The 13,868-nt window shown below is 35.9% G+C and overlaps 1 protein-coding gene across 10 annotated transcripts in view; it reads right to left on the bottom strand.

Moving 5' to 3' along the window:
* Positions 1–13,868, bottom strand: part of LOC128208803 (spectrin beta chain-like) — a 76,399-nt gene that overhangs the window by 50,358 nt on the left and 12,173 nt on the right. For all 10 annotated transcript variants that reach the window (XM_052912412.1, XM_052912417.1, XM_052912413.1 and 7 more), the window contains 3 exons: positions 11,498–11,649; positions 6,594–6,767; positions 2,537–2,709 (listed from right to left, as the gene is read on the bottom strand). In XM_052912412.1, the coding sequence (XP_052768372.1) occupies positions 2,537–2,709; positions 6,594–6,767; positions 11,498–11,649 (499 nt within the window). The remainder of the gene's footprint in view (positions 1–2,536; positions 2,710–6,593; positions 6,768–11,497; positions 11,650–13,868) is intronic.

Here is a 13,868-nt window from a genome sequence, read left to right as displayed (position 1 = left end):
CATTTCATCTTACAAATCGAGGGTTCCAATTTTGGGACATGACAGATGCATGCTGATGGATTTTTTGTGGCCTTAAGAATAGTAAGCTATTTTCTTACTAAAACCTGATAACGGAGGGTTCTAAAGACATAAAACGAACAGTTAGGTACAGAAATAGCCCAAAATCAGGACCAGAACTGACCATTTGGAAGGTCTATATATATATATATATATATATATATATATATATATATATATATTAGCCTGCTCAGTAAGTGCTCTAGCCATGGGCTGAGAAGCTATGATCAACCAGTTATATTTATCAGAAACATAGAAATTGATAGAGCACATTGCTTTTGCCATCAGAACACAACACAGACTGATTGACAATGCCAAGAGGGATCTCTTTTACCATTTTCAAGCGCCATATATCTAAAAAAAAATCTCAGAAGAAAACAACAACGCAATGTCAGATTTCAACCAATATGGCTTCCACTCACACATCTGACAAAAATTAGGAAAACAATGTGCAAGTGACATAGGAATGCGTGTGAAGGCTGGCTCTTTTTCATAATGGCTTCATTCTCTTGCAATAAAGGCCAGACTATAATGCATTGCATTATTCATATTACCATCCCTTTGTTGACTCCATAGAAATTTCATTTACTCAATAATGTTAATGTATCTGCTGTTTAAACACACCATGGCCAGTGCCAATAACAATCCATTCCCCTAATGACCAATTACAAAGGATACAATCCCTGTAGCTAAATCAATATACAGCCTGATTTTCTTGGCATAAATACCATAGAATTCCTCACAGACTAATATAGCTATGTCCAAAAGTTTAACAATGGCCAAACAACCAAGTTTACTTCCTATTTTCCAAAGAATGAGCTTTCTTTTGTTACTTGATACATATATACTCTCTGAAGGACATTTTTTCTCATAGACATGTAGCTTCATCCCACAGTTAAAGAATGGCCAAACTACTTGATTGAGTAATATGTTTACTTCCTATTTTCTGAAGGTGAGCTTTCTATTCACTACCATACAAATGAACTTTCTGAAGGACATTTTACCTCATAGACATCACATGTAGCTTTTCCCCATAGTTTAAGAATGGCAAAACTACTTGATTCAGTAAGTTGTTTACTTCTAATCTGCCCCTAAAATAGCTTCCATTTGAGTACCATGCTTAATGCACTTTCTGAAGCACATGTCCTCATAGACAATTGTGACTTTGTCCCAAGGACTATTTGCTTCCGTAAGATACTTACAACTAATTTGCCCCCACCCACCCTTCAAACAATAAGCTATTTTCACACACATGCAATGTGCTTTCTGATGATTCACTCTGAATTGCATTTGAATTTAATTAACCCAACCAAGGTAGACATTTTAACATTATAATGGATAGCATTATATATATTCACATCATCAATCTAAATTAAAAACAATGAAGTCTGTTGGAATAAGTGCACTGCGGAAACAGACAGAAAAATACTGAAATCAATGTCAATTTAAATCTATAACTGAACAATTGTTGATCTATTCAGCCTGTTTTAGCTGTCCAGCAAGCTTGTATTGTTTATACAAGAATGCATTGTAAATTGACATATGACATATTGAATGGTCGCTTTCTAAAATTCCCTTTATAGCAGACAATCCTTACAATAAAAGCCTCATTGATTTGTACATGACCCCAAGTCAAGAAAGGCAATAATAAAATCATATGCAGCCTTCCCGGCCATCAAAACTTGATTCTAACCAATTTTACAGACTAATGAGCATTATTTTCCAGAGAGGGATGCCATTTCTCCAAGAAGAACAATTGTCTAACATTTTGCTGGGAATATGTATGCAATGGTGCTGTGAAGCGTTAATTAGGGCCTAGAAAAATATTGCTTGTAAAAATAGGTTTCAAATTCTTATTCATCAGTAGAATGCACTAACAGTATATTGTGTATCCCTCAAATTATCTATTCCATCAGGCATAACAATGCATATGATGTCAGAAAGCTCTGTTGCCTATCCTAATTGGAAAGTCAGACAATTAGATTTATTTTCAGATAATAGCTAATGATCCAGATGGGGGAAAAAACTATCCCATTCAACCAAAAAACAATGCAATCGTTCTGAACAATGACATGATATATAGATGGACACTCAGGACAAGTTTATCAAAATAAACTCTGTCTGGTCAAGTCAACATATTATTTTTAGTGGCTATATTCACATTTTCTTTGTATGAGATGCTCTTGTTGGAATAATCTGCAACATTATAAAAGCAACATTTATGTAAATCACTTTGTTGCCTGCTGGGAGGACAAATTTCACCATGACCTTGACCTTTGATGCTTAACCCAAATATTAACAATAACCAATGTGAATACCAAGTTTAAAGACTCTAGATCAAATCATTCACGCCCACGCCCAGACGGCGTCACATGCCACACTATTATATATCTGCTCTTCATTTGGTATTGTAACCTATCATGTTTTTGGCAGATTCATCATATTGCATTATCGACTATAAAATGATGTCCTTCATTACCTGTGTTTGTGTATAAGAGCGTTAAACGCAAGCCCATCTCGCCAGCTGGTCGTGAAGTTGCGAACGTTAACGTTGGGGTAGCCAGCGGTTTTCATCTGGCACCAGAGCAGCAGTGCATCCTTGGCAGACCTCGTTTCACTATTATCTGATTCCTCGATGGTGATGTCTTGGATCTGAAAGTAACAACATGCATATAATTATGAAGGCCTGGTTAAAAACTGATGAGATAAAGGGCTGACACTACAGCAACATTGTGTCCTTGGCAGACATTGTTGTACTGTTGTCTGTCTCCTGATGGTAATGTCTTATGTTTCTTGTTATCAAATACCCGACTTTAAATAAAGATTACTGTATCTTGTATCTTGTCTTGGATCTATAATATAAAGGGGACAAAGCGAGATGTAACATTTCGGGCTTGGTATATAATTTCACCACAAGTATGTGTGTCAAGTTCCTGTTGGCTTTCCATTTTCTTTTTCTACTTTAAAAACAAACGCCCAGAAGAAACCAATGAAACGTAAGGGACTTGATTTAATTTATAGCTTGTGATGGTTAGGCGCTCCTGAAAAGAAACACCTGACGAAAGATATGTTGCATGCACACATATATGTATGTTGCATGTAAATTTTACCTATTCTTTACATAAGCGCATGCACGGTATAGGTAAAATACACATGTAAAAGATGTCTAGGCTGAATAGGAAAGCTGACTTGATCCTGCTTTTTATTCTTTTCAGCCATGCATAGTGCAATGAGTTAACTTTGCATCTCTTTTGTAATTGCTTCTTTGTTGCATACAATACAAGATTTATCTTCATTTTATTAAATAAAACATAACAAACGTCCTGCTACATGCAGTTTAGACAAACTCGATCAAGATTGTTATCTTAAAATACACATAAAATACACTGTTACAACTAAGACACCTATTTGAATCACAATCTCATTTTAGGGTCACCTACGACCTGCTGTGAATCACAATATATCGTAAAACACTGTTACTGAGCCCAGCTGAGATTCAAAATAAAACAGCATCTAGTTATGTATGGGCGCCCCGGCACAAAATCAATTTTAGTAATCTAAAACTGTGACATTTCAGACTAGATAATTGAATAAGTCTCGATGGGAAATGCTGGTTATGGACTCGAGCTATTTTGGGGATTAATTATTTATTGGCCTTACACTGTTTGTATGGATTTGTAAAAGAGGATGTGTTGAAATTATAGTGCATATCTACTGACACTGCACACCAACAATAGCCATACACAACAGATTTATAAGTATAGGTTACAGCAGTGTTCTGCCAAGGATTGAAAAAGATGGGGCCGAATGGCCCAGCAGTCATGAAAATTTGGGGCCATTTTCAAAAGTGAAGGGCCATGACCTTTTCCAGGGAAAAAATGAAAACTTTTAAATGAGTGTTTTATTTACCCATTATATACATGGTGTAACATCCATATGACATCAGTATTCTCAAATATTGGACAGATCAATTTAACATTTAGAAATAAACTATAAACATGGCACAAATGAGACACAATGATATATGTTAATGAACAGTTTCACATGTCAATGTGTTGTAATGCTTTATCAGGGATGTGATTGACCTGGCAGCTGGAGGGCTGAAACCATTTCGGTCATTGGGGCACTTGGCCCAAAAGCACACTAGTATCTTTTTTAATCAGCTAAAAAATCTTTTATTTTTATTTATTTATTCTTTTTTTTTTCTTTTTTGTGGGGGGGGGGGGGGGGGGGGGGGGTCCTTGGGGCCATTAGATCCGCGGATTCGCGAATCCGCGGACAAATCACATCGCTAAATTGTAACCCTCCCCACCCAGGAACATTTTCCTCTGTTTTGCATTCCTCTAATGCACCAGGGCCTCATTGAAATTGAATTTGTTTATATCTCCCCCCTCTAATTTGAGTTGTTTTCTTTTTCTCAGCCATGATGATGACATTGAATTTAGTAAAAAAAATATACTACCCCTCGCAGTTGGATAGTTACATGTATACGGACCAATGAAAATCGTTGTTTTATTGAATGAATGAATGCTGTGCTGTAAAACTTCTGAAAAAGAAATCGATTAAGTCAAAACGGCTCTTTAAAAATTCAATTAAGTCAAAACGGCTTTTCGAAAAACGGGCGCGCCGATCGGCCCGTCTACAGGTATTTCGTTGCGCCATCCCGATTTTTTCTGCGCCAATGGCGCAAGGGCGCGTCCTTGGCAGAACACTGGGTTATAGTGCATCATTTATAACAATTCCAAGGGAGGACCAGTAAATAATAATTTGTAAAATACCCAAACAATTTATGGTTTATCACTGAAACTTGGGTAAGTGGATTATGACGTCATGGCCCCATATATAGCTCAGTCCAGTACACTGATAACCAAAATTGAGTGCACAAAATACTTCGCTCCGATTTGCCTGTTAGAAGCAATGAATCATAAATGAAGACATACACTGGACTAGATAGGTGGCATCTCTATTTCAAAACAAACTAATGCAATTATTCCCGTTTAATTCTTTGTTTAAGATTATTATCAACTTTTGTCCTGATAGAAGTTACATATTTATCCTCTTAAACAAAATATTTACATATAGAGACTAAAGGTGTTTAGAATTATTAAACCTGACAGGTGGCCAACAGGTGAATAATATAAGCCCATATTAACAGCTGGACGTATACTCGCACACACAAAGCACATTCCTCAATATGCAACATAGCTCAAAATAATATGAAATTATGCAAAATCAGACATTTGATGAATACCAATAAGAGGCCAACTTCTCATCGGGACTACAGATAAAATCCTAAGATCAAAGTTTTCAGTTAAATTCTATCTCCATGTTACAAAAAACAGATATAAAATTTACTCAGAATTATTGACTGAATGAAGCATTTCTTGAAAAGATCTGGATGGCCCTGTATTGTAATGTCATTTCTAAAACATTCTGGAAGAAACTTAGATCAGAGGTGCTTAATACATCTGAAAGCTGGTATTCATAAAACATCTTTAGACATTTCTTTACTTAAGTCTAATTTCTAAAATGTTCAAAGTCGAATTAAGTAACATATTTTCTATTTAAGGACCAGCGAGAAAATGTTTCCTAAAGTGTCCATAGTCAAATTAAGTCACATGTTTTCCCATAGGACCAGCGATATACTTAAAGTTCGAAGATGACTTTAGATGTATGAATCTGCCCAGGGTCTCGGTTTAATTAAAATTGTTCAATGACATTTAAAAGCGACAAGTTCATTACAATAAATGCCCCCCCCCCCCCCCCCCCCAAGGAGAGACACTATCTTTTCAAGAAATGATAAGACATAATTTTCCAGTTATTTTAAGGACAAGAAAAAATTATAACCATCCTGTAATAAGTCTAAGATGATTTTTTTTTTCACTGCAAAATGTCTCCATTAACCGGAATCTAAGCATGATGGCCCAGATGAGCGGGTAGGGAAGACCTTTACAACCCTCAAGTTGTAGTTGGTTTCAAGCTTATGTAACATGTCACTTCTTGCCAACTCTATACAGCTTACTCAGCCTATACCTATCATATGATATCTTAACATCTCTACTGACATCCAGATGGGCCAGATGGTAGACCTATAAGCCCCTAATCAAGTAGTAATTCAGAGCCTCTACAAAGCTTACATTGTATGCTATACCACAGTAATTCTTGCCATTGAACTCAAAAAAGCTTACTTTGCTTAAACTTAAAGATGCACTGTCACTCCCAATTAAGATGTACCACACTTAATACAATTGTTTTAATTTACCGAAAAGGATGAATTATTATTGAAACAATGGTTCTTATGAAGGGTTCCATGTTTAATTTTAAAATAAGGTACAGAAGACACAGTATTTCTACCTTATGAGATGATACTTGACCATTGTAAATCTTTTAAGACTCACCAGTCATTTAATGTTTGTGCGTTTCTAGCTTTTAAATACTCTGTTTTTTTAGGAAGGGTTCACTAAAATTTATGTTTGTTACATGTGTATGTATTGATTTTAACTACAAGTATCACTTTAAAATCTCTTTCAACTGACCTGGAATCTGAGAATGATGGTCCAGATGAGGCCGAGCGTGAGTCTGTTGCTGCCGTCGACGATGTCGTGGGCGCCCATGTTCTCGAGGTGAACTCGTTGCTCATGCAGGAACGTCAACGCTTTGTCGCAGTTCTCCAGGCAGTGAATACGCATCTTTCCTTTCGTTGGGCGGGGCTGGAAGGGAGAATTGAATTTTTTTATTTTTTTTTATTTTCTAGGTTAGGAGCCACTTAATATAACATCAAATTACAAAATGTAATAATGTTGAAACATTGGGCTTAGTATGACTCAGTCACAGATTGTCTGTGTTCAAAATGAAAATGAAAAAAAAAAATCGCAACACAAACAATTTTCTTTTTGATAAGAAACAGCAAATTCTGTGAACTTATTCCCATTCCATGAGTAACATTTGCATGAAGGTGATTCAAACTGTATTTTAACATGTAACCCTGTGCTTTTCCAGCAAATTCAAAATAGCAGTACAGTCAAAACATGTCATCTCGATATCCTAGGGACCGGCCAAAATACTCAAGCTTCCCCAGTATCGAGCAAAACAGGAATGCTTGCATAGAATAAGGAGAAATATGTCCTTTACATCAAGTTCGAGCCAAAAAGGAAATCAAGCCAACGATATCTAGCTTACCCATTTCAACTCTATTTGTGATTGACAAGGTTCATTTTAAGACATTGCATTTATATAGGCCTGATATTTAGCACAATACCAAGAGTTAAGGACACTTTTGATTCCTAAAACCTTAATCTCTTTATTGGATTGATTCTTGATCAAATTAAAATGTGCTACATGGTCATTGATATTATGGATCTGGATTAAATGTACTTTTTAAATGGTTTTATATTGAATGCTAAATCAAGTAAGCTTAACTGTATTCATTGTTTCTTAAAAGGGCATTAAGTACCGACTGATCCACTGATGTTTTTTAAATGAATGGGCATAAGTTAAGTAAATCAAAATAAGAAACATACAAGGCCATGGGCATCAGTTACTAATTAAATACAATTGATTTTGATGAAGAGTGCATAAATAATATTTGCAAGAATTTTCCCTCTGGCATTGTCATTGATAGACGACTTCTCCTTTTATGGATGTTCACAAGCCCACAGGGATTACTGTATGAGGCAAATATCATAGGCAACAGTACAATTGTTTTAATTTACCAAAAAGGATGAATAAATATAGAAAATAATGGTTCCTTTGAAGGATTCCCTGTTTACTTATAAAGATTTTAAAGTGCAAAAAACACAGTATTTCTGCCTTATGAGATGATAGTTGATCACTGTAAATCTTTAAGGACCGACCAGTCATTTAATATTTGTGCTTTTACAGCTATTAAATACACGGTTACAATCTTGTTATCGGTTATTAATATTTTCCATAAGTGCATCATTAGGTAAAGAGTTAGTTTTATCACTCAAAAGTTGTTTGTTATACATGTGTATGTATTGATTTTAAATATGAGTGTCACTTTAAGCAAAAACAATCTTTGCAAGGACTTTCCGCTTGTATAGGCATTGATTGGCTACATCTCCTATTTATAGATATTCACAAGCACACTGGGATCACTTTGAGATCACTCTTTCACATCACGATGGAAAGTAAATAGTTTCTACAGAAATTACATTTTATCGATCATATTCTTATTTTGCAATTCTCATTATATGTCTGGTAGGAGTAGGAGAGAACAATACATCTCTTTGCAGATACTTTGATTGATGTGTCTCAAGTTTGGACTCTGACGCCAAAACCCTTAAAAAGGCCTGGTATCTTCTGCAAGTCATCCTGTGACCTTTCAACAAAAATCAACGCCTTTCAGACAGTTTTGCAATGTCCTTTTACACAAGCTATAAACTATTCCCCTTTAATGAACTCGGCAGACCTATTTGTCCCAGCACTAAATTACATCCTTAATTTTGCTGTCTTAGAATTGAATGCTTTAAGTAATAAAAATTTTGTTTCAAAGCTTTTTGTTTCAAAGCTTCTTATATTATATTTATATACATGCAAATTAATATTTGGCTATTCAAACCTTAAACTTCGGTACAGCAATAAAACAAATTTCAACATTTTTGTTGATTTTAAACAATTTCGTGACCTTCACAGCTTAATGCAATGAGCCCTTATCATTTTAAGCGCCCTTGTCCCTTTTCTGCAGCCCCTTGCTCTTAAACTGTATTTATTGCGGTACATAAGCAATGAATACACCAAAAACATTACTTATCTGCATAAGGAAGGGATTAAACTGTTTTCTTTCTATAAAATAAGCTTCGTTCACATATCAAATGACAGCCAGCAGCTTTCACAAATATTATTGTTATATTTCATGGTTGCCTTACATCATAATTTATTAAGTGAATAATGTTCAACTACAACATTCAGTTAACATTTATAGTTTTTATTTCAAAGTATGGAAAAAGTAATTATTATTTTTACTTTATTTAATGCTTAACTCCGGCATTAGCAGGGTGCTGCTTGGCTGCTGATTTCATTGTTTGCTAACGCAAAAATAAATCATTACTTTCTTAGTGTTTTTATACTCACCAGCGCATGTGCACATGTGCTAACTGCTGTATAACCCACATAATAAAACCAAGTAATGACTAAATCAGTCGTCTTTACCAGAACCATTCTACATGATTCCGTCAGAACCTTTCTAGATGATTCTGCCAGAATACATCCATTGGCTGCAACACATATGTACTAACCCTAATGTAACCACGCCCCCCCCCCCCCAAAGGTCCAGGGGTATACAGGGGATAGCTGGGGAAATGGGCCATGTCTTTACCGTCAAGGTGGCCCCACAGTGCAGTGTGAATGCAGCGATTTTGTTTTCGTGCCAAAAATAGCGGGGCATGGGCCTTACCTAGGATGTCCCTGGGGTGCGGGGGCATTTGGGTAGGATTTTACCAGCAGTTTGTTCTTGCTGCATGGTGATTTTACCCGGAATTGGCTGAACCGAAAGTCAAAGTCCCTGCTATTGAATGGTGAATAAATATTGTTGTTTTTTAATACTTTGAAAGGATCACGTTAAGTCATCAGCCATGCAATATAAAATGTATACATGTATTTCTAGCATTTCAAACTACTCAACTTAAAACCAAGACGATAAGCGATGAAATAATGTACAATATTTTATCAAAATTAATGTACTTTAGGTCTTTCAGATCTGGTTTGGTTTTTGCACACAAGGTTTATGCTAAATTTGTTTAAAATCAAGAATTTTGTCAAATTACGATAAAATCTCGACCCAATGATCCTCAGGTTTACACCTAAAGCAGTAGATTTAACTAAACTGAGATAACTATTTTATAAATTACTGTTTGGAGAGGGTGAACATCATAACAGTATTAACCCAACCAGTTAGCCCACGCTTTTATTACATCCCATTTTTTCCTTAATTTACATAATATTTCTTCCCTTAATCATGTTATCAATCTCTTCATGAAATATGAATGATATTATTGATTTCAAAACATTCCCAATGTACAAATTTTCAACCATCACCAAATTCATCCACCTCAAGCAGTTTTATTGAGCGCGGCCTCTCGAGTTTTATTTGTTTTCATCTCTCGTTGATTTATTATAACCATGTATGCAATGCAGTTACAGTGTAATCACATGCTTTCTATTTTTATTTGCACTTCATTGATAGGCCTTAAAACAGCAGATTTCTTTTCAATGTCAGGCATTTTGTATAAGACCGTATGTTCGACCTTGGACGTAATTTCAATGATTTAAATTTGTGCGATACCTGTCAATGTCAGAAAACCACTGAGTCACGCAATTCAAAACTTTAAGTTTTTTTGAAAATAGCTTCACAATAACATTTAAACTGGTAGTAGTACTCTTTAATATAACATGAAAATGAACCATATTTCTATGTTAATCAAAATGTTAAGGCGTAAGTTAGGTCATTACAAGCATTTAAACAAATGTTGAAGTCCTATTTTATCAAAAGCATGATTCATACATTAAACCTTGAACAGTTGTTGACAAAAGCTAGTTTCTTTTCTCATATTTATAGCCATTAAACAGGTAGGTTTTTTGGTCTCCCCCACTTTTCTTATAATAGAGTCTTATTTTCCATGAGAAAACTGACTTAAGCAAAGATTTTGAAACAAGCACAGCTGCTGGTAATTGTATTATGGATATGAACATGTAAGCATTATAAGCACATCCGGTCTTCATTAATGATCAATGCATAAGTTGAGTTAGTAAAAAAGTTCAATATTCCAGTCTTTGATTGCATCTTATGTTACTATAATAACCTGACAGACTCATAAAAAATATGCATGGCTGGAAAGGTGTTTAGCTTTTCAAATGGTCAAAAGCATAGTTTTGTTTTCGTTACTGAATTACAAAGGAAGATTTAAATTACTGAATTAGGAAGTAAAACAAACCTTATATCCTATTCACCACTCAAAGTTTGGGCCCAGGAAACCCCAAAAAAGTATTTTGGGACAAAAACTTACATATATATATATATTTTTAATATTCATGTATATTTTATGTATCGCCTACATTTAATGTAATATATTGAGTCGTTGTCATGGTGCAAACTTTGAACTTTGATTATCAAAATATGAAACAAGAGCAACGCAAAATGGGGCCAACGCTCATCTCATTTTCTCCGTTGGTCAAGGGCGCATTACTTGACCATTATTAAAGCCAGAGTTATGGGCCATGCTTAACATATTGTCACTAATAACCTGTTAACATGTGTTTCATGTGAATATCTTGAAACAGTTGGGTTTTTGCATGCTGCCACTGCGGAAAATTGGTAGACCTAAAAATAGAAGGCTGATAAGCCTTTTATGAATCTATGGACTTAAAATTTGTTTAAAACACAACCTTATATATTCTTTTTAGAATATGGAACTTGTCTTACCAGTCTTTCTCCGGAGAGGATTTCCAGCAGCTTCATAAGCATCTTGCCATCCCTTAGGTCAATGTAGAGGTCATTTATGCGGCACCCGATACGCGCGAGGTGGGAGTTTACCCATTTCTGAAAGGTCTTCTTCTGAACAGACTCTCTCTCATCTGAAAGTAAAAAGGACAAGGGTTGTTTACCTGGCAAAAGGAGCAACTTTGTATTCAGATAGTTAGTGCCCATTTATTTAGCCTGATTAATATTTTTATTATAGCTCCTGTAACCTAATAAAATCACTCTGATCTTCTACTGGTGTCTGTTTTAATAGGCCATGAGAATATGCATCTGGATAGACTCCAATCCATGACCTCTTTGGAGATGTGGAGTCACCAATTCCACTTTTTAAAGCATTATAAACATTGCAGCTCAGACCAAAGGCCTTACAGAGTGGTTTTATGATGATAATGACCATAAAGCATTCAGGAAAATAAACAGAGCAAACATTCAAAGGGAGAATGTATTTCAACCAGATTTTTATACACCCATAAAATGACACAAAATGGAACCAGGTCACAAAAAAAGCTCTGGAATCATACCACATCAAAGGCCTTCATAAACAATTGAACAAGAGTCGAGGTTGGCCATTAACAGATCAATGCAGAGTGCCCAAGAGACTTAGTTCCAGTACAATCCACCAGAGCTGAAACCCAATTAAGAGCATGTGACGATATTCTGGGTAACATCCCTCAGGCCAGCCTTAGTATCACCAAAACAAGTGGCTAATTCAAACATCTGTAGCTTAATTTTGCAATAGATTCCATGACAACTATCTGGCAATAACTAAAACTAGTAACGGGTTCACAGGACCAATCAAAATGGATTTGGTAGAAGTTTACCCACACTGTCAAATTTTTCCATAAAATGCAATTTTTACTGTACATATATATATATATAGGTTTAAATATGTCACAGATTTCACTACAATTTTCACACCAGTATTGACCTAGAAGGGACTTCCAATGAACCAAATAGAATGGATTTGGTAGAAGTTTCCCTAAAACTGTGAAACTGCTCCATATTAAGTCTAGAAATACAAATAGAAATGAAGCTAAAAATGTGCAGCAGATTTCACCACCTGACTGTCAGGCTGGAACTAAAACTAGTGACTGCTTCTCATGGACCAAATAGATTTGGTAACAGTCTCTCTCAACAGTCAAACTTGTCTAGAAACAAAATTTTAATAGCCAAAAATTTGCAACAACTTTCACCAACCTGACAGAACTTTTAAAATCTTTCTAGGGACCTAACAGAGAAAGGAATTGCTACAAAATCTCCAATTGTCAATACTTCTCCAAAACTCATTTGTAACTCTCTCCGCTAGGGTATAAGCCACCTTCTTTCTTTAATGCCATTTGGAACCTTTTTGCGTTCACTTTGTGAGAGCTTACAAATGCAATTTCTAATCCTGGTAGGAGGCCATTTAATGTCATTTTTTGCTTTCACATGATGCACTTTGTGAGAGCAACTTATAATGCTTCTTACAATGGAATTTCTATTCCTGGTAAAAGATCAGGAGTGTTTATATATAGTTTATCGTTTATTTATTGCACCAGTCAATTGTAACCACGGCCCCCGCAGGTCCGGGGAATAGCGGGGACTTTGACTTTCGGTCCAGCCAAGCCCGGGTGAAATCCCGCCCCTGGGGGGACTAACTGCTGGTTAACCCCCCGCCAAATGCCCCTACACCCCAGGGACCCTAAGTATGGCCAATTTCCCAATATATTTGGTGCGAAGATAAAACCACCGCATTCACCTGGCACTGCGGGGCCACCTGGAAGGTAAAAACACGGCCCATTTCCCCGGCTGTCCCTGGTATACCCCTGAATCTGGGGGCATAGTTGCAATTGGCTGGTGCATAAATGCATAAAGGTCATAGGTCCATGAGCATACATCAATGGAATTCATACTATATAAAATAATATTATACCTCACATAAATTTGTCCCTTCTTTGTATATATAAACTCGATTGGTCTGTATATATATCACTGTATTTCGATGTAAATCTAGTTTAATGACGTCAGCGGTCCATATTATATTTTTGGCCAGTCCGGACCTCGCCAAAAGTGTAATATGGACCACTGACGTCATACAACTGGTAAGAGCGGCTTGCTATTTTCACAACGGCAAAAACTTGTCGCAAGTATACATTATTAGCTTTGTTCAATAAAACACATTTAAATCGCTCTAAAAATATTAAATTGTAATGAAAAGTGTTCGGTATAATATAAGAATATAAAACACCACTTCGGGCCATATGACATTATAAGGACATTATAAGGACCGGTCAGTCAGCCCCCGGAGGTGAATGGCCCTCGGCTAACGCCTCGG

This window comes from Mya arenaria, chromosome 11 (assembly GCF_026914265.1).
Source record: "Mya arenaria isolate MELC-2E11 chromosome 11, ASM2691426v1".
NCBI lineage: Eukaryota > Metazoa > Mollusca > Bivalvia > Myida > Myidae > Mya > Mya arenaria.
This window is presented reverse-complemented; position numbering and strand designations above follow the sequence as displayed.